We start from the raw sequence: 26,680 nt of genomic DNA on the forward strand, positions 1-26,680 counted from the left end.
TAAACTATGTTCTTTAAACAACAAAAGTTTTTATCATAATCTGGTACAGAAATTGCATTTTTATTGGACTTGGAAATTAAAACTTGATCATAATTAAGGTCCCGATTGATAACTATTTGATTTTTTGTCTTGTTTTTAAAATTAAGTCTATATCACCCACATTTCTTACCATGATTTGTATAGTTCTTATGTACAATGATTGAATTGTTGCCAAATTCCAAAAACAAAAACAATTTTTTGAAAGAACTATTTCTCATTTGACTTGGTTTTTTAAACCATTAGTTAAAAATAAATAACAAAGAAAGAAATTTGGAAGTGGAAGTAGTACTCATAGACTTAAATTTTAAAACAATAATAAAAAACAAAATGATTATCAAACGGACCTAAGTTTTTCCCGATATGTAAGAAAACCAAAACTGACTCACTGAGTTCTCAAGGCTTTGATCCAATCAATCTCCACTTTAAAGTCACCAGGGCCAGATGTAGCACCAGGGACGCCAGCAGCAGCATTAACCGATAAAGACAAGCCAACGATACGGGATGGATTCATTTCCAACTCCGAATCTATTACATTCCCTCTCCATGTTGGTAAATATCGATCAAGAGGAATCTGAATATTCAGAAAAGAATTACATTTCGATTATTAAATCATACAATGACTTGCATCCATAGTATTGAATTTCTGTCAACTATTTACACGTTTACATGAGTTTGATATCGACATGAAGGATGAATCGATATTTCTATATATCGTAGAAAGATTCATGAAACATAAAAAATAAACAATAAAATGTCACTAAATATATAAATCATAGACGTGTTAACTTGTTTAAAAAAAAATTATTTACTAATTTAAATTTATTTTCTGAATTTTTTGTTTTTATAATTTTTCTATAAATATCCACTGACATCGACAATTTGGTAAAAATTAAGAGTTTGATATTTTTATTGGCATCGACATTTTAAACATGTCTAATCTTTTCTCCTTCCCTTTTGTTCTTTCGCAAGCTTTCAACAGGATCTTTTTCTCATATTCTTCATTAAAGTAAGCTTTATGGTTACCCTTCAACCGGTTCTTCTTTGTTGGAATCTTCATCTAAGACGAGCATTTCCCCTTGGTTGGTTCATTTTTGCTTTCGTTTAGAGTTTGTCATTGAGTTGGATGGAAAGCACTTGTAGTATTGACCACAATTTTTTTTTTCTTATGCTCATAGAGCTTATCTTCTGGAAAAAAAGGAAATATGTTCGTGTTTCATCAAACTTTTTTGGAATGTTTTATTTTGGTTGGAACAATCCCTTGCCTCTCTGAATCGAGTTAAGCATGTTGATGCTTGTAGAAAATGACTGTTTTAGAATTCTTAAAGTTCTAACCATTCTAGTTAGTTCGTTGAGATTTCTTTCCAATATAATGGTGGTTGCCAAGAACTCAATTCTGGTCGATTTCAAGGAACAGGATGGAGGTTTTTGTTCTTTATAATATTTGATGTGGGAGCATTCGTTGAACTATAGTTGCCCATAAGCCATAGAACCTCCTCTACTATAGTTGCAGATAATTTGGTTGGCTATTGTGTGTGCATTTTTCAAGACTCCTTGGGGTGAATGTAACGGCTGTCTTTTTAGGGATTCCTCCACTACTTTTGATCGTTTTATGGATTTGGTTCTTTCTAATGCTTTTTTCTTTGGTGTAAATCAAAAGATCCTTCTATTCATCATAGTTCATCTTTTTTCTTTCCACTTGGAGAGCTTTCTTGTAATCACCTTTAGGTGTAGGGGTCTTCCCTATTTCATTCGAAATGTTTCTTTATAAAAATAAAAAATAAAATAAAATCCATAGAACCAGTTTAAGCTATGAAATGGAAGGCCACTTGCCTTGGCAATATACCAATCGCCTTTAGGCGCTAGAATAAATGCTTGCCAGGAATTATCTTCCTCCTGTCCTGGTGAGTTTACCCAATTCTCTGTATAAATCTGTGCGAAGGAATTTGCTGATGTTCAGATAAAATACTTCAAAGTTATCAATTCACTAAAGAAGGCAAAACATTTACATCATTGAACATAAAATCAGATCTTGAAGAAAGAAAAACTTACAGTGGATATATAGCATCGTCCATCTCCTTTAACTTTCATTGCAATCGAATCATACAAATCCAAATCGATAAAGCCATCAAACTGAAGTAGGAAACATAGAAGATTAAGCAAAAGTGCGTACAACAGATATTGTAGACAAAATGGAAATCTCTCTGCTCTTAACAAGAAATAAATTTGAAAAGTCTACTAAAGAAATACATAAAGTATAAATCAAATTCTGTGGTCATGTATAAGAACCAAAACCTGTATGAGAGAGATCATCTATGAATTTTATATTTACCATAAGGGGATTCAAAAGAAATGGAACCAATTCAAAGCTATAATTAAAAATTCTTTGGGGAGTATAAGAAGATAGATGCGAGAGAGAATAATCTATGGGTGCACCAAAGCCAAAAGAAAATAACAGTGGAGAAGCAATTAACAGAAATCAATTGAAAGGAGGCATATACTTCTTCAATCAACTTTTTCTTTTCTTTTCTTTTCTTTTAACAAGAGAATCTTTTCATTGAAAAGTTAAATTGAGGCTAATGCTCAAAAGATATCAAATAAAAAAAGTGTAATAAACGAAAGTTACAAAGAGAATAAAAGTGTTACTAAGAGAAAGCAAACCAGATAAAAAACAAACCTAACAAACTAAAAACCCATAAAATAAACTGCTTATAAAACTCCTAGTGGCTTGAAGGAATCGACTATGAATCTTGCTACAGTCTCCAGAAAAAGTTCTGAAAGTTTTGCTTAAAAAATATAGACCACCTTTAATCAAACACATTAGCTGACCTTTTGCAACATCATGTTTGCAAGAGACTTGACTTTGAACTTCTCGATAAGTTGGAATGAACTTCAATTAATTCCAGCTTGTATTCAAGAATCTCCAACTTTCTTTTAAGATGCAATTCTTTACAAATAGCCGATATTGCATCAAGCGAATCAGTATTTCACTCCATAAATGAAACAACTAATACATGAAAGGGAAGAATGAATGCCTTTAAAGAGAATTCACACCGCCTCTATTAGTGATTACTAGATGGGAGAAAGGCCAATAAACTTCCAAAGCATCCCAAAAAGATGGCTAATCTTGGAAAATACAGCAACCTCAAACAATGGTAAGGCAATACTGAAGACAAGAAGAATCCAATTAGTTCCAAATAACCGTAATTAATCCAGAACTGAAAACGTCCTCATTGGAAAGGGCCAAATAAAAATACCCTAAAAGGATGGTTTGTTCCCTTCCCCACAGTCATTCCACAACGTTGCAAAATGAGGCTCGGTGTGTCTGTCAATTTGTTTCCATGGCCCTATAGATGAGTGGAGGTAGAATGTGCTCGGTTTCGTACCATAATACGAAGACCCAAAATTTAGCAATAATTAGTCTTCTCCGAAGAGCACATTATTCAGTTATCTAATGCCATACCCACTCTGCTAAAAAAGAATTCTTCAGTTGGATATCCACAATACCAGGGCGTCCATTATTGATGGGACGTTTGACCACCTCCCATTTAGTGAGATGGTAACCTTTCTTTCCTTTCCCCCCTTTCCAAAGAAAAATTATGAATAGTTTTTCAATTTATGCAGCTACCTCGATAGGGATGTAAAAAGAGAGAATAACTAGGTAGATTAGCCAAAGCCGCTTGTACAAGAGTGTCTTCCTTCCTTAGATATATGAGATGTATCATTGGAAGAGATATAATGTATCTCGAGGGGGTCGTTTAACACTTTGTAATGCTGTATTGGCAAACCTTCCAACATACTACATGTCAATCTTCCACATGCCCAGCTCAGTTATTGCCGAATTAGAAAGATTAATGTGCATTTTTTTCTGGGAAGGACAGAAAGGCAGCAAGATACATCATCTAGTCAAGTGGGATATAGCTTCAAAAGCATTGTCAGATGGTGGTCTTGGGATAGGAAATCTGAAAAACAGAAACTGTTGTTGCTTTTTAAATGGAATTGGCGGTTTATGGAGCCTGATGCATTTTGGTGTAAAATTGTACAAAGCATGGTGTTGATACTTATCATTGGCATACAGCTGGAAAATTTGGATCGAGTCTACGCAGCCCATGGATTAATATTTCAAAAATCTGGAACAATTTCGATAAATATGTAGCTCACATTTTGGGAAATGGCTTGATGGTTTCTTTTTGGAGTGATCCTTGGTGCATGGATCGGCCCTTCAAGATAACATTTCCTCATCTATTTCGGGTTGCCTCCACCCCAAATGATAATGTAAATAAATGCTCACCGGAATATAGCAACCTCCTCATGGAATTTACTCTTCCGTGGACCTCTTAAAGGAGGAGATTTCAGAATTCCAACAGCTGTTTGATGAAAAAGACAGAGTAGAAATAGAAAATAGCACACACAAAGTTTACGTGAAAAAACCCTAATCAGGGAGAAAAAACCACGAGATAAAGAATTCTTATTAGAAGACTGATACAAAGTATACACAGCGACTACCAGCTTAAATAGAAAAAGGGAAACCCTAGGGTACAAGGAAAAAGACAGAAATACCCCTAGAGTAAAAAAAACCCTAGTTTCAACACTCTCCCTCAAGTTGGGGCGTAAATGACAATAAGAACCAACTTGCTAACACAAGAGTCAAACAACTATCTGGGCAGTTCCTTCTTTAGGACATCTACAATCTGTTGGCTGGAAGGAACATAGAGAATACAAATGTTGCCACTGTCAAGCCTCTCCTTAATGAAATGCCGATCAATCTTCACATGCTTTGTTCTGTCATGCTGAACTGGGTTATTTGTTATGCTTATTGCGGCTTTGTTATCACAATAGAATTTCATGGGACCAATGTGACCTCGATCAAGGTCACTTAAAATCTTTTCAAGCCAAATTTCTTCACATATCCCCAAACTCATGGCCTTGTACTCAGCTTCGGCACTACTTTTGGCAACAACCCCTTGTTTCTTACTCCTCCATGTGACAAGGTTACCCCACACGAAGGTACAATATCCTGATGTCAACTTTCTATCTACCACAGAACCTGCCCAATCTACATCTGTGTATGCCTCGATGCATCGTCTATCAGTTTTCCTGAACATCAAGCCTCTCCCTGGAGACATTTTTAGATACCTCAGGATGCGCTCCACCGCCCTCATATGTTCTTCGTAGGGAGATTGCATAAACTGACTCACCACACTAACTGCATATGAAATGTCTGGTCTAGTATGAGAGAGGTAGATTAGCTTTCCAACAAACCACTGATATCTCTCTTTATTAACTGGTACACCTTCACTTATATTACTTAATTTCGCATTCACCTCTATAGGGGTGTCAACTGGTTTGCAGCCTGCCATACTTGTGTCCTTAAGCAAGTCCAGAGTATATTTCCGTTGGGAAACTGAAACTCTTCTCTCGATCGAGCTACCTCCATTCCAAGGAAGTACCTTAGTTTTCCAAGGTCCTTGATTTCAAATTCCTCAACCATTTTCCTCGTTAAGCAGTCAATCTCTGAAACATCATCACCTAAAATGACAATATCATCAACATATACAATCAAAACTGCAATCTTCCCAGATACTGACCTATTAGTGAAGAGAGCGTGGTTTGAGTGTCCCTGACTATACCCTTGTGACTTTACAAAGGTAGTGAATCTGTCAAACCAGACTCTCGGGGACTGTTTTAACCCATACAAGGACTTCTTTAGTCTACATACTCGGTGGTTAAACTGTTTCTCGAATCCTGGGGGAGGACTCATGTAGACTTCTTCCTCCAACTCTCCGTTAAGAAAGACATTCTTCACATTAAACTGGTGAAGAGGTCAGTCTTTGTTAACTGCAACTGAGAGCAGAACCCATGCTGTATTCAGCTTTGCTACTGGTGAAAAAGTCTCAGAATAATCAAACCCGAGGGTTTTAGTAAAACCTCTAGCAACCAATCTGGCCTTGTATCTATCAATTGTTCCATCGGGCCTATACTTTACTGTGAACACCCATTTACATCCAACTGCTTTATGTCCATTTAGAAAAGTAACTTGGTCCCACGTATGATTTTTCTCAAGTGCCCCCATTTCTTCCATGACTGCAGCCATTCGGGAATCTCCATTGCTGTGTGTATACTGTTCGGTATTACCACTGTGTCTAGGCTCGTAGTGAGGGCTTTGAACCCAGGAGACAAGTTGTTATAAGACAAGTAACTCTGTAGTGGATATTTCGTACACGATCTGGTACCTTTTCTCACGGAAATCGGAAGGTCAAGAGATGCATCACGGTCTTTATTCTCCTCGGACTTCATACTGCACTCAACCTCTTGCTCATAGGTCTCATGCTCTGTCATCTCTTTTCCACTCTCAACGGTGTTTTCTGCTGGAATAGGTGACATTTCTTTTCCAGTTTCAACAATGTTCTCTATTGGAACAAGTGTCTCACAATCATCACTCCCTGTCTCGGTCACAATGTTTCTAGTGCAATCATACTTGCTGTCATTGTCTTCCCTGTTTTTGCTCTCATTATTTTCAACACAAGCATCAGTTTTATCAAAATTATTACCATCAGGAGGAATAAAAGTACTAGTACCTGGAACTGACACCCATTTTGACTCCTGGACTGAAGCCGGAGAAATAACAGGTAGCGCTATTTCCTTTCTGACATTCCTCCTATAATATGTGATCCATGAGATTTGTTGGTAGGTAGGATGGATTCATTGGTACTTATGTCAAGAATGGGTTCAAGTAAGACAAATAGACTCGGATCCCAATTGGTTTCTTCACTAGTATTCTCTCCCTGAAGGGAACCATTGGGAAAGAATGGATGATCTTCCAAGAATGTCACATCCATTGAGACAAAGTATTTCCTGGAAGAGGGATGATAACACTTGTACCCACGTTGATGAAGAGGATACCCCATAAAGACACATTTCTGGGCACGAGGAGTAAACTTGGTTCGGTTAGGACCATGAGTATGGACGAACACAACACACCCAAATACCCGAAGGGGAACATCAGAAATAAGTCGATTATTAGGGTAGGTCACTTTAAAGTAATCTAGGAGGGTTTGGAATTTTAGAGCTCGGGACGGCATTCGATTTATCAGATGGGCTGCTGTCAGAACAGCATCCCCCCATAAATTGGACAGAAGAGAAATTAACAACATAAAAGACCGAGCAACTTCGATGAGGTGACGGTTTTTCTGTTCGACCACTCCATTTTGTTGAGGAGTGTACGCACAGGAACTCTGATGGACTATTCCTTTTGAGATTAAGAACTCCCTAAAGGAATTATTAAAGTATTCCCGACCATTGTCACTACAGAGAATAGCAATTTTTGCATTGAATTGGGTTTCTATGGAGTAGTAGAACTGTTGGAAGACCAATGTAACTTCAGATTTATCTGTCAGAAGAAAAACCCAGATTAACCTAGTATGGTCATCAATGAAGGTTCAAACCACCACTTGCCAGTGACAGTAGTAACAGGTGACAGACCCCAAACATCGCTATGGAAAAGGGTGAATGATTTGGAAGGCTTATAAAGCTGAGATTTTAATGATGCACAGGGTTGTTTGGCTTGGACACATACATCACAATTTAACTTAGAAATATTAACATTATGAAAAAGATGGGGAAACAAATAATTCATATAATGGAAATTAGGGTGCCCAAGGCGATAGTGCCATAACATATAGTCAATTTCAAACACAAAAAAATGAGATGAAAGTAAACTAGTCCTATCACATATCCTAGATGAGGCTTCTTCAGTGAGTAAATAGAGCCTCCTGTCATGCCGGACAGTGCCAATCGTCATCCCCAAGTTCAGATCCTAAAAAACAACAGCATCAAGTGAGAAGATAACACGACATTTCAAGTCCCTTGTAATTTTACTAACAGATAAAAGATTGTAAGAGACTTTTGGCACATGCAACACATCTTGGAGAACTAAGCCCTCAAAGGGCGACAACCGTCCTTTTCCGGCAACAGTGGCAAAAGACCCATCAGCAATTCTGATCCTCTCATTTCCAGCACTTGATTGATAAGAAAGAAACTTTTCGGAAGAGCCAGTCAAGTGGTCTGTAGCCCCTGAATCTAAAATCCATGGTTTACTACCAGTCATGCTAACAAAGCCGGAGGAGTGAAGAGTACCTGATTGGGCGATTACACTTACGTCTACTGTACCAGAAGTGCTCCGACTGTTTTCCTGATTCTGAGATTGTGTATCTCCAGTTGCTGATTCACCTACCAGTGCCCAACCTGACTGTCGTTTTTTACCATTCGGCGGACGGCCATGCAACTTCCAACATTGATCTTTCGTGTGCCAGGAATTCTTGCAATGTTCACACACTGGAGTCGGCTTACTGTTCTGTTTATCATGGACAGGGCCTGAGGTTTTGAAAGTAGCAGAATCTGTTGGCATCACAAGCGTATTATTCATTGCCCTAGACCTGTCTTCCTTAAGACGTACTTCAGAGCAAACTTATATTAAGGATGGTATTGGACGAGTTCCCAATATACGACTTCGTACTACATCAAACTTAGAGTTTAGTCTGGCAAGAAAGTCGTATAGACGGTCGGTTTCCTCAGACTGATAATGCAAGACTCCTCCACATGGACAATTCCAAATCATCTCACGACACAAATTCATCTCTTGCTAAAGAAGTGACAGTTTATTGAAGTATGCTATAACATCCATTGCCCTTTGCTTATACTCATGAACTTTCTTATGTAAGGTATATAACCGAGAAGCGTTCTGTCTTTTGAAGTAAAGCTTTTGGACTACCTCCCAAATATCTCGAGTCGTGGCTGCATATAGTAGGGGTTTTCCAATCTGAGGTTTCATACTCCTACCAAAATAGACCGGAACAGAGAGTCTTCTCCCTTCCAAATTCGTTCTTGGGGGTCGCCTGGTCTTGGTTTTGGTATCTCACCCGTCAGATATCCAAATTTGTGACGACCCTCAAGAGCCATTTTAATGGATTGGGACCGAGGGAAATAATTATCATCATTTAATTTTTCTCCTACAATAAAGCTAGAAGAGTTGCCTATTGCTCCAGAGAATAAATTTGAAGAGTATGCAGGAAAAGAAGTTACCGAATTTCAGGGTAAATCGGTTGATTCTGGTTTAGATCTGACTGGACATTGGATGTCGATCCCAGTGTTTCCCCAATGGCAGCTATCTGTTGCTGGAACATCTCATTCTGCTGCTTAATCTGTAGTTGCAACTGAGTAAACTGGTCTTGGATTATACTCCCTTGGTCCCGACGATGGGACAATAATTCTTCCCCTCCAAACCCACCAATGATCGACGATGACTGTCCCAAACTACTATTCACATCCAGCTGGAACATAGGATCCCGATTGATGAAGTGACAGCCACTGGTTGGATCCATTCCCGATTGATTCGGCTAATGAAATAAGCTGCGACTCAGACCAACTCCAGCGCCATTGACAGCGCGTCGATCAGGGAACCTCGGTTCGCGCCGACTCGAGGGATTGGCTGGAACCGACTGGACGAAGCCGCTGGACCGATCTGCACGAAAGGGACGGCACCGGTTGGAGGTTGCGTTACTTGGAAAACGTCGAACGGCTGTGTCGACTTCAACCTTTGCGGCACGGAAGAAATCGGATGGACCTACTATGGATCGCTGATCGTCTACATCTGTGGTGACTCGGATGAAATCTGGAGAAAATTAACCAGTTGGTCGGATCTGATCGGCTGGTCGAGTCTGGTCGACTGTTCATCACGTTGAAGATGGGGAAGGGCAGATTGGAAATATCGATCAATATCGTTTTAGATAACAATGGCTATATCTGTGCCATTGGTTTGGGATTCTCCTATTGGGTTTTCCTCAATGGTGGCAAGAGTTTCGTCTCCATGCTCTGATACCATGATGAAAAAGACAAGAGTAGCGATAGAAAATAGCACACACAAAGTTTACGTGGAAAAACCCTAATCAAGGAGAAAAAACCACGGGATAAAGAATTCTTATTAGAAGACTGATACGAAGTATACACAGCGACTACCAACTTAAATAGAAAAAAGGGAAACCCTAGAGTACAAGGAAAAAGACAGAAATGCTCCTAAAGTAAAAAACCCTAATTTCAACATTGTTAAGTAATTTTGAAGGGAAAAGATTATCCCAATCCCCTAATTCTAGAATTTTGTCTTTGGAATCATCAGGCAAGTTCACTATTAAATCGCTTTCCAAACATTTAATTGCTTCATCTTCTATGGATAACGACATTTTTCGGGCTTTATGGAAGTCTAAAAGCCCCAAAAGAATTAGTATTCTGGTATAGATCATGATCTACAGCACCCTCAACTGTGCAGAAAAGTCATTATTTATCTCCTTCCATTTGCCCTCTTTGCTTAGCATCCAGTGAGAACCTACAACATTTATTTTTTCAATGCCCTTTCTCTAGTAAGTTCTAGTGGAAGTTGTTCTCATTTTTATGTGTCTTGGGTTTTTGGAAATTCTTTTTGAGATAATGTTTCGCAATTGCTAAGTGGTCCTCACTTTCACGCAAAACTCAAGTTTTATGGTCAAATGCAGTTCGAGTTATATTGTCAAAACTTTTGTTTGAACGGAATGAAAGAATCTTTCATGACAAACCCGATTGATGATTGGTTTCATAATAGGAAAGATGATGTGGTTATTAAGCTTGACATGGAAAAGGTAGATGCTAGGAAGCACAGACATTTCTAATTATGCAGAGAATCGGTATCAGATACGGATACGTCCAGATACGTGATTTGAAGTATCTGGTTTTTTTATTTTTATTTTTAATTTTCAGATAAGCATATTTGCTTCCAGATATGTGAAGAGGATACGTGGGTCAATTTTTTTTTTTCCAAATTTAAGCCCAATCACTTAAAAGGCCCAACCCACAACCCATTTTATTTTAGTGCATGTTTAGGAGTGATTTTAAAATCATCAAAAATCACTTTTTTCATTTTTAAAATCACTCGAAAACATATTTTTAATTACTCAAAATTAATTTAGTTTTCAAATTTACACTTTTAAATGCAATTTTCATATCAAAATTAGTTTTGAAGGATTAAACATGTTTCACGATGATTTGAAAATGACAAAAGTGATTTCAACCGTTTTAAAATCACTTCCAAACATAAAAGTCCACTTAAATTAAGCAATCCAAAACAAAATAATTAAAAATGATAAAAACATAAAAAATTTAAAAGAAATCCGAAATGTAATTAAATCTTCATTCTTTCCTTCTCTCTCACTATTTAAATCATGATTCATACCCCCTTCATCCTCAATTTCATTCTTCAATCTTCATCTTCTACTTCTTTCCTATTGTCTACTCTAGTTGCTCAACAATCACTTGACGTTACTAGATTTTTTTTCAAGTTTCCACTTTTTTTTTAATCTATTTAATCTAACTTAAAATAAGTATTATAGCAATTAACTAGATATTGTGTGTGTATGTGTGTATATATATAATGTATCTTCAACGTATCTATATCTTAGTTTTTTTAGAAATTAACGTATCACCGTATCGTATCGTATATGTATCATGTATCCGTATCTGTGGCTGTGCTTCTTAGAGTAGATGTTGTTCTGCAAGCCAAAGGTTTTGGGGTTGTTTGGCACTTGTGGATTCAAGGTTGCATATCTAGCGCCAACTTTTCAATCATTATTAACGGCAGGCCTCGTGGCAGGATTATACTTTCTCGTGGTACTAGACAAGGTGACCCCCTCTCTCCTTTCCTTTTCATCCTCGTGGCTGACTGCTTTAGTCATTTCTTGGACCATAGTTTGACTAAGAAATTGATTGTTACGCACCCTATTGGTGATTCCTTTTTTTTAAGTCATCTTCAATTTGCTCATGATACCTTGCTTTTCTCTACTACTAATCGATCGGCTTTGACTCATCTGTTTGAGGTTATTCATGTCTTTGAACAAGCATCTGGTTTGTCCATTAATTTCTCTAAGAGTGAGTTGTTGGGGGGTTAACCTTCTCGAGGATGATTTGGACTGGATGGTGAATTAATTTGGATGCAAAGAGGCCATTGGCCCACGACTTATCTTGGTCTCCCATTGTGAGATAACTCCAATTCTATGAGGTTTTGGCACCCCGTTGTTGAGAGAATTCAACAGAAGCTCCATAACTAGAAGTATGCTTATATATCTAAAGGCGGAAGGCATACTCTCATCCAAACCACCCTTTCAAGCTTGCCTACATACTACCTCTCTCTTTTCCGTGCCCTTACTGATGTTATTAATAGATTGGAGAAATTGATTCGTGACTTTCTTTGGGAGGGTTCCCGTGGTGAGGATGGCATGCATAATGTGAATTGGGCAACCACTCAGCGTCCTAAGCTTTTGGGCGGCCTTGGTATAGGTAACTTTCGATGTCATAATTATGCTCTTCTGCAAATGGATTTGGTCGTTTTACATGAACATAATGCATTATGGAGGCAACTTATTGTGGCTAAACATTACTTTCCTTCATGTATATGGCCATCTATTACTCGTACTTTGGCCAAATCCTCGTGGAGGTTTATTTGTCAGACCGTTGATCTGGTTGCTTCTCGCACTAAATGCTCCCTTGGCACGGGCTCTACTATTTCTTTTTGCGAAGGCCATTGGCTTAGTTGTGGTGTTCTCTCTGTGGTTTTCCCTTGTTTGTTTCGGCTTACTAGGTCTCCCGATATTATGGTGGCTGAGGTGTAGCTTACGGATTCTAAGGCTTGGAACCTGCATCTTTGTCGTAATCTTCGTGATTCTAAAATTCACGAATGGGCTTTGTTATCTCTATTATTGTCTACTGTCGAATTTCGTGATGTGCCCGATTCGTGGAGATGGTTAGTTGGCCCATCTTCGTTTTTGGTAAAATCTCTCATTGATGACTTAATGGTTTTGTGAGGGATTTATACTCTATCATCTGGTGGGATCATTACCCTAAAAAAATTAAAATTTTCTATTGGGAGCTTAGTCATAGTGCCATCAATACTACAGATCATCTCCAACGCCGCATGCCTTATATGTCTCTCTCCTTCTTGGTGTGTTATGTGCAACGTTCAGGCTGAGTCCCCTGCTCATCTGTTCATACATTGTTCCTTTGCCTCCGACTTCTAGAACGATATTTTGGACACTTTGGGTGGTCAATCTTTTGTTCCCATGATATTTTGGACATTCTTGACTCCCTTTTGGTGAGACACCCTTTTATTGCCACAAAGAAGACAACTTGGCTGGCTATTCTGGTTTTTTTTTAGACCTTATGGGGTGAATGTAATAAGCGTCTCTTTAGGGACTCCATCTCATCTTTTGACTCTTTTATTGATCTTGTTATATCTATTGCTTTTTATTGGTGCAAATTTGGACACCCTTTTAAGAACTTTACTCCTTATTTAGTTTCCAATTGGAAATCTTTTTGTAATCACCTCTATAAGTGTCTGGGGTTTCCCATATTGTATTTTTTCAATGAAATGTTTCTTCACTAAAAAAAATGACAAACCCATTGATTGGTTAGAGCGTTTTGCTTCAGCACGGCTTCTAGCATCTTCATGGAGTTCACAATCCAAGTTCTTTGCTGATTACTCTACACAAGACATATGCCTAAATTGGAGTACCTTTATTTCTAACACTTAATTATGTTGCTTATATTTTAAGTCTTTGTGATGTTTTGTCAATGACTTATATGTCCCATTTTGAGGTTTTTTTGTAATAGGAAATGATGAGGGTGCTAAGATTGCATTAACCTAGTTGAGATAATCTGGTACATCTATTGATCCTTAGTTCTCTTGAGTTGTATGACTCTTTATTTCCTTGTAATTTGAGCACTTGTTTCTTTTCATCTGTAAAACTCTTAGGTTTGAGAAAGAATCAGAATGCTCTATTCATTCACCAAAGATATGAATATATACAAGAGTACAAAGCATAGAAAAGGAAAATATCACAAAATATTTACAAAAATGGAAAACCCTAACTATAGAATTATAACACTCCCCCTCAAGTTGGAGCATATATGTTAATCATGCCCAACTTGCTACATAGATAATCTATACGTCTTCCATCCAATGCTTTCGTGAAGATATCTCCTAATTGTTCTCCAGTCTTCACATATCCTGTAGATACCAACCCTTGTTGAATTTTCTCACGTACAAAATGGGAATCAATTTCAATATGTTTAGTCCTTTCATGAAAAACTGGATTAGAAGCAATATGAAGTGCTGCTTGATTATCATACCACAACTTTGTCGGTGTAGTGATTTCAAATCCCAACTCAACAAGAAGTTCATATATCCAAATCAATTCACACAGATTGTGCCATTGCTCTATATTTTGATTCTGCACTTGAACATGACACCACATTTTGCTTCTTACTCTTCCAAAAAATCAAATTACCACCAACAAAAACACAATACCCTGAGGTTGATCTTCTGTCTTCTTTAGATCCTGCCCAATCGGCGTCTGAGAAATATTCAATATTAGTATGACCATAATCCTTATATAATAAACCACACCCGAGAGCAGCCTTCAAATAACAAAGAATCTGTTCCAATGCAGCCCAATGATCAACTGTAGGGCATGACATGTACTGACTCACAATACTTACTGAATAGGCTATGTCGGATCGAGTAACTGTAAACGTATCACAAAACCCTAAACGTATCACAAATGGGTTCTAAATTCTCAAACCCTAAGGTTCACAAAAACCCTAAGTTTATTTAGAGAGCTCTGATACCATGTAAAACTCTTAGGTTTGAGAAAGAATCAGAATGCTCTATTCATTCACCAAAGATATGAATATATACAAGAGTACAAAACATAGAAAAGGAAAATATCACAAAATATTTACAAGAATGGAAAACCCTAACTATAGAATTATAACATCATTATATCAATAAAAAGTCTGTTTCCGTTTCAAAAAAATATATATGAGATGTTGCCCATCATAAAAGTCTCTTTTTCACTTTTCCAACTACCGGAGCCAAAAAGATGTTCTTGGCTTGCCATGTAAAGGGATGCCACAAGTATGTGTCGGCCCCCTATTATCCACTTTGCAGCCATGTTTCAATGCCCAATAAGAGTCATAATGATCTTCAAGATTAATCCCCAAGAATTTTGACTTAGGTCCGATGCATCCCCAAATTCTTTGGTAGCGTCAAAAAGATTTTTGTTTTCTCCATTTAATGGAAGACCAACTTTCAATGAGAAAAATGAAAGAACGTTGAAAAGATGAAAAGATGGTGTTGGAAAGATTGTCGAGAAGAATCTCTTCATGTGAAGAAAAGAGAATAGTGAAATTCACATGTGTTTTTTTCCACAAAAATCCCCTTGATTAACACCACCTGTTCCGCAGCCATCAACATACAACTCAAGCAATGAACCATAAGAATGAAAAGAAAGGGTGATAAAGAATCAACTCTGTGAAAGTTCCTTGAAAGGAAGTCCCAATCAACCATATCAAAGGTCTCTTCAATATCCTATTTTATGGCCACCCCTTACCTTTCTTTCTAGCCCATTCATCAATTAGTACATTCACAATAAGAGAGACATCCAGAATGTGCCTCTTGCAACAAAGGTGGATTGGAATTCAATGATAATGAAAGGAAAAACAGTTTTCGATATTTTTGATAAAACTCTAGCAATAATTTTATAAATGTAGGAGGTGAGGCTACTGGGTCTATAATCACCCACCGACTTAGCAACAACTTTCTTGTAAATCAGGCCAATGTAGGTTTCATTGAGATTAGCATTGATTAGGGAGGCAACTCTTGCCCTTTTTCTTAGTAAATAACTGCTCATGAAATGCCACAGATTCGACCACACTGTCTCTGTCATTTAGGAGGCTAACCCATAGATAAAAGTAAACCTCAACAATAGTGCGTTTTCTTCCCTTTAGCTGCCATTGGTCTATGGAAGAAACTAGAATTTGCATCACCTTCATTTTCAACAAGCCATTTAGCCTTGCATCTGTCTCCAAAGAGCTTCCTTTTTAATCGATAAGGAAAGAACATCCTCCTTGATACTTGATAGCAGTTCTTTTCCTTTTGTCTTCATCATTAAAGGAGCCTGTTTTTCCTTTAACATCAAGCAAAAGTAATTCCTTGGTAAGAAACACTATCCGATCTGTGATTCTGCCCGAAGGTAGTATTGTTTCAGTCCTTAATCACTGACTACAGATTTTGATGCCATCCATTGCTTTGACGAGAAATAAAAATCAACCCATTTTCCAGCTAGGGTGATTGAGCCAGCCATCGACAAATCTGAAAGGCATCAGGCCCTATTTTTCGTTTCCAAGAATAAGGCAAATAGAGAAGTGGTCGGATGTAATCCTTTCAAGTCTCCGGAAATTGCACTTGAAAACTTGGCAATGATACCAACTCAAATAAGAAATCTACCGATGCGGTTAAGAGTAAAAGGAATGGAACGAATCTTTAATCATTCCACATTTGATGGCTTTATAGATACAGTTTTATTTAATGCTCTCGATTGGTACAAATATTCATGCCCTTATAAAGAGTATAGTGTTTCTACTTTAATTTATAATTGGAGATCATTATTGTAATCCACCAATGCTGGTTGGGAAGCTTGATATTTCCTTTTGTAAATGTCATGATATTCTGTTTCTTTCTGAAAAGAAAAAAAAATAGAAAGGATGGAGTGCAAATTACAATCTTAGAGGTCCCAACTTCTCTAGCTTTTCATAACATTCATGATACAAGCCACGTACCACAAGAAAGGGTTTATTATTCTTGTAACTGTGCATGTCAGCATCTACAGGTCTATAATAATAGCATACCAAATAAATAAATAGATCTAAAGACAATTCGGAAAACATTTCACCTTTTTGGAGCGCATTCCACAAAACCCACTCCTGGTTATGTTCCATTTTGAATTCCCACTTACATCCAAGGAGAGGTTCCCAGAGAATACTCCTATAGAAGATATATTTAGTATAAGGTGAATAAATAAAAGTAGTAACAGATAAACCTGAAAATAAGTTGGTAGAAATCATGTGACGGACTACAGAGGAAGTGATAATTTTCCTAGTGCTTGTGGAATGAATATAGTAGAAAGTGAATATTGAACCGCAGTTCCTGACTTTTACCATTATAAGATTTCTCGGACCTCCTCAATCAGAGAACCTTCCAATCACTCGTAAATCAGATTCTCAGATCTCATAAAAGCTTAAACAGTGCTTCAGGAAATTCTCTTTTTTCTTTTCATTTATCAATGAAAACTTGTTTGTTATTATATGTATAGATAACAGTACTGCAGGTGAAGTATATGTTTTAGAGAGATAAAAGAACATATAATATAAAGCAATGGCAACGACCAACTATTATATTTAGATGTAAGTACTTCAGGTGCAATATATTTTTAGAGAGAGAGGAAATATATTATAGGGCAATACCAACAACCATCAAGGTGATAATTTGTATTTAAACGAGAGAGACAATTTGCTATACAGTACCGCGAAGCTCATTTCCAGTTTCACTGATTTCCAAAGATGCTGAAGACAATCCTGAAAGCAATCAAATGAAAACACTAAATATTTTATTCCAATGATTATTAAAATAAACCCTTAAACAGCTTACTGCTTGTTGTAATAAGTTATTGACAAGAAGTAAGCGAATTACATGATTTTAGCATATGCCTTAATGAAAAGTTTAGTATCCTTAAAAAAATTGATTTTAGCTAATAAAAGATTTGAACTGTTTACCATTCTTATTGCACTTCAAAAAAAAAAAGGCAAAAATATACTTTTAAGTCCTTGAGGTTCGGACTTAGTATCCATTTAGCACTATGTTTCAAAATGGACATTTTTAGTCCAAAGATTTGCAAAATAGTTATAAATGGTCCTTGAACTCTTTAAGCGGTCATTTGACTAGTGAAAAGGTGTTATAGCAATTAAGATGCTAACTGTACATTGTTTATGTGGCAAAATATGTTAGTTTAACAATATTTTTTATGACTGACTTCCTCTCTCTCCATCCATTCTCTCCTTTTCCCCTTCTCTGCCAAGTCTTGTCAATGCCGCCGCCGCCTCCTTGCCTGTCGCAATCTCATCCTTCATTGCTGATCTATTTGAAAGGGCATTCCAGATCCATGAGGAGCAATCATTTATTATTCCTCATGGATTTGGAAACTAAATCTGAAATGCATATGCAAAGAAACCAAATTTTAATATCTTCTTTCAATTCTAAGAATAGCTCATTTTCTTTTTTTTTTTTGGGGATTTTCTTTTAGAATAGCATTTGTTGGAAATCTCGTAACTTTTCCAATTAAATCGGGATGGATTTTTGTTGGTCATTGATTTCCAAATCAACCCTTCTAATTTTTCCTCAAACTCAAGATGGGGACAAAAGAAAAGAAACTAAAATTAAAGTTGGATTGATTATACTTTTTTCTTCCCTTTTCAATGGGGTAATTGGAAAATTTTGCTTTACATTTTAGAATAAATTTAGAGCAACTTGAAGTTGACTTGCTTTCCTACCAAAATGTGTTTTCACCAAGCTTCGCTGCCCACATCAAGATTTCACCCACCAAAATTAGTTCTCTTTCATGGCCATCGATTTTGTTGCTTTGTTATAAAGTAGTTTGTCTTCTTCCCAAGATCTTTGTTTCTATTATTTTGATTCAACAATTTGGATCCACGAATTGTTTGACTAACGATGTCATTTTCACTTCCGTCGCCACCATCATCTTCAAGAATACATGAAACACCAAAAAAGTTTGGAAACTGGAGCAAAATTTGATGTGGAGTGAGGCAAAGATGGGTTCTGATGCTCTTGATCTCTTACCAGCGATAAAACATGCTTGCTTCAGTGAGATGTTCTTCTCTTGGTGTGCTTATACAAAAAAGCAGCAACAAAAAGAAGAAAGAGAGGGAATGGAGAAGGGAAGGGTAAAGAAAAAAGGAAAAAAAATACAACTTAATTACAATAGACATCTACTCTAAATCTCAAGAACTAAAAGTGTATTTTTACTCTAATGTAAAATATGACACCTCATTTTAAAATGGTGCACATTAGTATGTCACATCATTTTTCTGTTAGTCAAGTAATGGTCAACTTAGCTCAGTGATCATTTAAAACCATTTTTCAAACTTCAGTGAGTAAAAGTCTCTTTTGAAACTTATAGGCCAAATACACACAACCACACAACCCCACCCCCCCACCAAATATATATATGTAGAACCTAAAATGGGGATAAAAGAAGTGAATATGAATTGACATGAAATCAAAATGCTAAATATCTTTCCTTTCCCTCATATACATAGAAATACATAAATGATAAATAGCCTAATACACACATACCTCCATATTCAGAATCTGAATATAAATGCCATTTCTTAACTTCTTGCTTGGAATTGAAGTTGAATATGTATTTTTCAGTAGGTGGTATCCACTCCTCAACATTCCAAGCGAGAGCTATGACATTCCAAAAAAAGGCCATTAATAGTCATCAATCGTACAAGGTGGCACATACAACTAAGGGTTAGAGAAGGTAACTAAGTAGGTAAAGCTCACTTAATTGGTATTTATAGAAAGATAATGTTGAACTCTGAAACTGGTAGATATAGCACTAATTAAAATAACCTCTTTTTGTTGTATTTACAGAGGCTTTCCAGAGTGCTCGTAATTTTGACATCTTTCACACCCAGTCAAGCTCTTACAATAGAAGGTACTTCAGACCTGAATAGCCATAAAAGAAGATAAAATCCCCATAATAAAACATAGAATTTTCCTTTCAAACAAACAAGCTTCACTCCATACGATATTTAAGTTATAAACATACTCAAAATCAAACCAATGTACTTGCTTATTTCCCACTTATGCTTCTGCTTTTCCCTATAACACATAGCGGTTGGACTATTTCTGTTAATAAGTTTTTTTCTTAGTTGGTTGTCGTTTCTTAGTTTAATTGTTAGTTTATAGGTAGTACCTGCCTTGAAGCCTACATGTCTCTTGCAGCATGGTGCTTAAGCATATTTGGCAAGCACAGTAGACATCAATAAAGAGCCACCTAGAATCGACTATATGATGTTATGGAGGGATATCATAGATGTTTTCCTTAAAGATCTCCCTGCGACGCTTCCAACTCAACAAATGGACTTCTATTAGATCTGCTATCTAGGACAATCGCATTGTAAATCAACTTATCGAATGGCAGTCGTCAAGCAGAAGAAGTTCGTTCAAGGTGCAGTTGGAGGAACTTAAGGACAAGGGATTTATTCATTCTAGTGCGTCCCTTGAGGTACACTAGTTTTTTTTTGCGAAGAAAAAAGTGGTTCACTCGGACTTTCTATTGATTATTGAGAGTTAAACAAGATGCATTGTCTTTTTCGGTAGCTCAAACATAAGAACTCCAGAGTTAAGTGTGCTTGACTTGGAGTAATTTTATGTTGGGTGACTAATGACCCTCATTTATATAGCATATTTACCCCTAAAGCAATATAGAAGAAGAGCATAGATAAAGAACTTCGTTGTTCGACCCAAGACATCGGGCGACGTCTATAAAACCACTAGATTGTGTACTGATTTATTTAAGTTTGAATTAGCCAGAGACATTTAGGTTTAGTTGCATAGACTCCTAAAAGTGCTCTAAAAAAAGGTTGGATAGGAGGAAAATTCAGTTTACTGTGCAAAGTGTAAGGTAGGTTGCAAGCACAAAGGGAGCATAATTTCCTTAACAGGCTGAAACAAATTTGAATCCCTCTTTCTTTTATTCATTTCTTTTATCAACCTTATCTACTGTTTTTTTCCAAACAACACCCGTCACAAACTATCTTTCTGGTGGGTATCAATAGTGAAGAGGAGAAGATTAAAAGGTGGACTGAGTGGATTGGTTGTGAGATTGGGAGTCTTCCCTCTTTTTACTTGGGCCTTCCTCTCGGGAATAATCCAAAGTGTGTCTCCATGTGGGATCCCGTGATGGACAAAGTTCGCAGTAGGTTGGCTTCTTGGAAAAAAAGTTTTTTTCTAAGGCGGGTCGTCTTACTTTGATTAAGCCTGTCTTGAGTGGCATTCCCATTTATTTATTCTCTCTTTTTAGAGCCCCAGGTGAGGTGTGTAATTGTCTGGAGAGGTTGATATGCGACTTCCATTGGAAAGGGGTCGATGAAGAAAAGGTAAAGGCTCAACCTAATTAGATGCGAGGTGATCAAAAAACCAGTTTCTTTGGGGGATCTTGAAATTGGTAACCCAAGGATTCGTAATAAAGCTCTTTTAGCCATGTGGTTGTGGCGCTTTTATGCAGAGCCCAATTCTCTTTGGCGTAGGATTATTGTTAGTAAACATGGGCCTTACCTTTTTCTAGTGGATGGATAAAGGGATTAAAGACACCTACCGGAATCCTTGGAAAGATATCTCAAGAGAGCTCCCTACATATGTGCATTGGGTACGATGTGTGGTGGGGGAAGGGAGAAACGTATTTTTTAGAAGATCACCGGTGGAAGAGAGCCCTCTCTGTGGTTTATTCCCCCAATTATAGCATTTTTCTTCATTTAAAAATCATTTTGTGTCTGATTTTTTCATGTGGACTGGGAGCTCTTGTACGTTTTCCTTCGGGTTACGTCGTGCTCTTTCCGATAGGGAAACGATGGACATGGTGGCTCTCCTTTCTCTTCTTGAGAGTCACCCCTTTTGTCTTGGGAGGTGAGATGTGAGAGTTTGGAGTCCTAATCCTCTGACTAAGTTCACGTGTAAGTCTTTTTTCCAGTGTCTGATTAAACCTACTCCGCTGGAAGAGTCTATCTTTTTATCGTTGTGGAGGATTAAGATTCCTAGAAAGGTGAGATTCTTCACTTGGCAGGTTCTTCACGATCGTATTAGTACGTTGGACAGGCTCCTGAGAAAGATGCCTTCGTTGATTGGGCCTTTCTATTTTATTCTTTGTCGGAAGACAGAGGAAGATCTAGACCATATTCTTTGGCATTGTGAGTTTGCAAGGTTTGTCTGAGACTCGTTTTTTCAGACGTTTGGGATGACGTGAGCTCGTTACAAAGTTGTCAGAGCTACGATTGAGGAGTTCCTCCTCAATCCGCCTTTTGGGAAAGATGTCAGTTTCTCTGGCTTGCTAGTACTTGTGCTATTATTTGGGTGTTGTGGGGTGAGAGGAATAGCATAATGTTTAGGGGAGTTGAGAGGGATGCTAGAGAAATTTGGTCTTTTGTTCGTTTTCATGTTTCTCATTAGGCTTCGATTTCGAAGGCTTTTTGTAGTTTACCTTTAGACTTGATCTCGTATAGTTGGAGTCCCTTCTTGTAGAGGGAATCTCCCTTTTTTGTGGGTTGGTATTTGTACGCCCGTGTACCTGTCTCTTATACACATCTAGATGTGTATAAGAGACAGATACTGATAGACTTCTATCAGTCTCTATCAACCTTTATAAAAAAAATATATATATTTCTTGGCTACTTTGGTCACAAACTTTGAGCAAGTAGAGGAGGGGAGATGTTTGCTTACTAATTGGATTTTGCAAACCGTTCCATTGGGAATCAATACTTGGAGTACTTCCATTTTATTACTTGGTTGACGGTATACACTTGCATTGAGGCTGATTTTCATTTCAAAAGATTTTTACTTTAACTAACCCATGCACGATGTCTGTCTTGCCCATCAGTGACCTTCTGAAAACTTTTCTAAGAAACACATAAGTGAGGACAAAACACGTTGAAATAATTCGTGTTGATTTATAAGGACTTGTGTCTTCACCCTTGCAAGCCATTCAAGACAAGTAAAGAGACATGACCAAATTGCAAGGGAATCATGAGTTATCTGATCATCTTAATTTTCTAATCTAGGCTTGGAGCTTTACGAATGGAATCAATGAGAAACCTCTTCTAGTACAATCTAGTTTTGGAACGAACCAAGACAGAAGCTAGAGGGCATGTGACACCTAGGTAAAGGAGGGGTATATGGATGATCTGATATGACGTCTAAATGACAAGAATCCTGAGGATATACAAGTATGGTTAAGAAATATTTTAGAGAATTGATAATTACTACCCATATCAACAAGATGCTTTTTTGGTGGGTCAATCTTCGGGACTCCAAAGTAAGCATATTTGGCTTGGGTCAATCTTATATTAGACGACCTCCAAGGAATTTTACTAGGAAATATGTTAGGACAAAACATGCTAAAAAGACTTGTGTTGGTAATGTGAGGAAAACGTTCACTCTCGCAATTTGACACAAGTAACTAATGTGGCCAGGTCGCACGTGATGCAAGCGAATGTTGGAGTTGTGTAACAAATCTAGACTTTGAGCTATAGTCTAAATTGTCCTTCCATGACTTGACGGAAGAAGGCTTCTCAATCAACACGTGCCTGCCATGACGAACGGACATGTATAACCGATCCTCGAGCTAAAGGACCTACTAAGCCTCGTGGACAACGATGAACTTCTCGTCTGTTAGGGGAGATGAGCCCCAATGGCGCGTAGAGATGTCCACGGGGCTTCCCTGTCCCCACGAAATTCCTCGTGGGGATCGGGGCCGGAATTTCCTGCAGGAAAAATTCTCCATCTTGTTCTTTCTACCACTTTTTCGTTTAATTTTAGCCAAGTAATTTTTGTTAACAATCTCAAAAACAACAAAATAAGACACCGACGTGCTTATGAACTTAAAATTCAAAAGCAATAAAATTAGACACAACAAACTCAAACTAAGATTGCGAATATTTAGGTTATAGATTCGAAAAGCATATAGTCAGAGCCAATTTAAAAAATTAAATGATGCTATCCAACTCTCCGTGTGAAATCATTTCTCTTTAAAAACAAAGTCATGTAGCCCCAATGAGAACCAGTATTCATTTGGGTTTGATTCAATGAAGGATTTCAACTCACTCACGCAAACAAACAAAATAGAATGATAACAACAAAGTGTTCTCCCTTCATTTGCTTGAAAATTTACACAAACTTAAAATCCAAAAATGTAGAATGATTTCAAAATGAGTACCTTGGAGAAGATGAGACAGAGGAGACAAGCAACTGAAACTAAAAGAGGAGAGAGACGGGCAGCTGGTGGAATCGCGACTTGCCGATGAATCGAGAACGACAAAGGTTGGGTGGCAGGCATGGGGGGCAAGCGGCGGGCGCTGGGCTGTGAACCAAAGACTGAAGAAAATAGAGTGAAGCGAGAGGGGGGCGTGCGGCTGGGAAATGTGCGAGGGGGAAAGCGAGAGTGGAAGTGAGAGGGTGGGAGGGGAGGCGAGAGGTTGAGCTAATAAATGATAAATAATAAAAGATCAGAAGAGAGAGAAAGTGTATACGGTGTTGTGAAGAAAAAAATACATTGTGCGGATCCCAACCCAAAAGGATTTCACGATATAAATAAAAGATTACTCGATTGGGAGTAAAGAAAAAAGGCTAACAGATCCTATGGACTCAATTAGCCAGATTTTACACGTCGTTGCCGACTGGGTAAAGTCACGTCGAAATTTAGGAGACATTGCGTCGCTTATGGTCAGGGATGATTCGACGCAAGGGGTGGAGTCGCGCCACCGGTATCGTTAAGAAAAAGGCTGAAGGCTGCTGCTAGAGATTTTAAGAATGGTTTAGATGATGTCATAAATAAGCTTTTTCTTGTTACTTTCTTCTCTTTTTTCTTGTTATTTTCTTCCTTTAGGATTTAGGGTACTCGTAATTGGGTCACGTTGTAAAGGGTTGAATATATATATATACACAAAATATTTAATTATATAAAAATCTATATAATGAATAATATGTTGTTTTTAGTTTAAAATAACAACAATAATTTTGCTCTAGAATCTTAAGCTAGAACGACAAGTATCTAGCATGTCTAGTTTTCATTGGAAAGCAAGAGTTAACTATAGAAATGTCCATTTTCCCCATGGAACCGTAGTCCTGTCAAGATCTACCCTGCTCGAGGCTAGGAATCCCTAATTAGATGGGAAATGGAGAAGGATGAGGAGAATTTTCTCCTCATTGACCAAACGAGGACGGAAATGGGGAATACATTCTCCAACCCCACCCCACCTGTTTGCCTGCGAATTATAATTTTTACCAATTAGTCTTTTCCTTATTCTCATCATAAATTTTCTCGTACTTTAATACATTTCTAAGATCTATGTCGAAAGTGTCTTAAGATTTAAGTTGAAGGCTAGTGATTAATATTTAAATTTAAACTTTTAGAAACTACGAGATGAACTATTTTAATTATATCTTTGCACATAAAATATTGTTATCTTTATAAGAAAAAATTATAGTGTTTTTATTTAAACAGAAATATATTGGAAATGACATTTAATATAAAAAATCTAAAAATTTTCTATCATTGAGAATAAAATAAACAAAAATTTCTTAAATAATAAATGAATTGAAAAAAACTAACGGAAAACTTTTCCCAGCGGGGAACCCGATCCCTATGAATTCCCTGTGAGGAATCCCCACCTCAATCCCCACAAAGAATTTCGAGGGATAGGGATTGAAGAAGGGGGCGGGGCGGGGATGGGGATGGGGAAGCCTTCTCCATCCCCACCTCATCACATGAACATCTCTAAGAGCAAGATCAAGCATATGAGCAAGAGCACGATGAAAAATGAGAAAGAACGTAATTGTTTTAATTTTTTTAATCTATTTCGAATTGTAATCTTATTGTAGATTTATTTTTTCAAACATAATCTTTAAAAATAAGATTTTGTTTATATATATATATATATATATAAGATAGAAATGAGAGAAGAACAAACATAAGAGAGAAATGGAGAGAAGAGCAGAGAACATGTGTATTATGCTTGATTGAGGTTTTTTTTTCAAATGATCTCTACAACCTCTGTTTATAGAGTTGTGAGAATGGTGGTTACAAAAATGAAACATAAAGAGGGGATAAGATAATTATGGGGATTAATTGGAGAGGTTAATGGATGAGTTTTAACCTATGGAGGTTATGCATGGACATCTACATAATTATCATATTTATAATACTCCCCCTTAAATGCCCATAGTGTATAGAAGATATATCTAGTTAAAACCTTACTAGGAAAAATCCAATGGGATAAAAACGTAGTGAAAGAACAATAGTACATCATTCATATACTTTAATAATTGCCTCATTAAAAACCTTGCTCGAAAACCCAGTGGGACAAAATCATAGTTAAGGGAAAAAAGTGCAACACATTTATTCTCCCTCATGAAAACATCACTTGATACTCTTAGTTGTCCCATACAAATGTTATGTGTTAACTTCTCAAATATTGTTGTAGGTAGCACCATTGTCGATAGGTCTCCCAGGTTGTCTCTTGAGGAAATTCGTTGAGTGGCGATGTCGGTACTTTATGCTTTATCATATTCATATAAGAATACTATTGGCTAGCCTCATACATCATCAAGATTCTAACATGATTTAAAGTAGTTGTTGTGGTCTGCATCAGAAACTGCCATGATACAAAAGTTCTTCTCTACGTACTAAGCAACCTGTTTAAGATATAGTTCTTATGGATTAGATAAGTAACTTGCATATTCATAATCAACTACATCACAATTAGATTTATGAGAATAAAATAAATCCATGTAAACTAATTCTCAAATAAAAACATAACATATGTTTAGCTTTACTCCAATATCTTTCTTTAGAGAAATATTATATTTATGCTACGACAGGTAAAGTATAAACTAGTAAAGATATAAGTATATTTATTTTCTAAAAATTATGGT

The 26,680-nt window shown here is 37.1% G+C and overlaps 1 protein-coding gene across 3 annotated transcripts; it reads right to left on the bottom strand.

The window, feature by feature from the left end:
* Positions 1-307: 307 nt before the first annotated feature.
* On the bottom strand, positions 308-24,510 carry LOC120089655 (probable complex I intermediate-associated protein 30). Of its 3 annotated transcripts, none has more exons than XM_039047037.1 (8): positions 23,964-24,510; positions 19,604-19,699; positions 19,322-19,435; positions 17,476-17,526; positions 16,845-16,936; positions 2,089-2,169; positions 1,870-1,968; positions 308-610 (listed from the first exon to the last, which is right to left on the bottom strand). In XM_039047037.1, exons 2-8 carry the CDS (start codon positions 19,653-19,655, stop codon positions 422-424), a joined length of 678 nt encoding a protein of 225 aa, XP_038902965.1. In that variant the 5' UTR covers positions 19,656-19,699; positions 23,964-24,510; the 3' UTR covers positions 308-421. The 3 variants fall into 3 exon arrangements, with proteins under 3 accessions (XP_038902965.1, XP_038902966.1, XP_038902968.1); XM_039047038.1 differs by lacking the exons at positions 19,604-19,699; positions 23,964-24,510 and adding exons at positions 17,982-18,156; positions 18,499-18,853 and having other exon boundaries at positions 19,322-19,414; XM_039047040.1 differs by lacking the exons at positions 19,322-19,435; positions 19,604-19,699; positions 23,964-24,510 and adding exons at positions 17,982-18,156; positions 18,499-18,707; positions 18,806-18,853.
* Positions 24,511-26,680: the final 2,170 nt, after the last annotated feature.

This window comes from Benincasa hispida, chromosome 1, assembly GCF_009727055.1.
Source record: "Benincasa hispida cultivar B227 chromosome 1, ASM972705v1, whole genome shotgun sequence".
Lineage (NCBI taxonomy): Eukaryota > Viridiplantae > Streptophyta > Magnoliopsida > Cucurbitales > Cucurbitaceae > Benincasa > Benincasa hispida.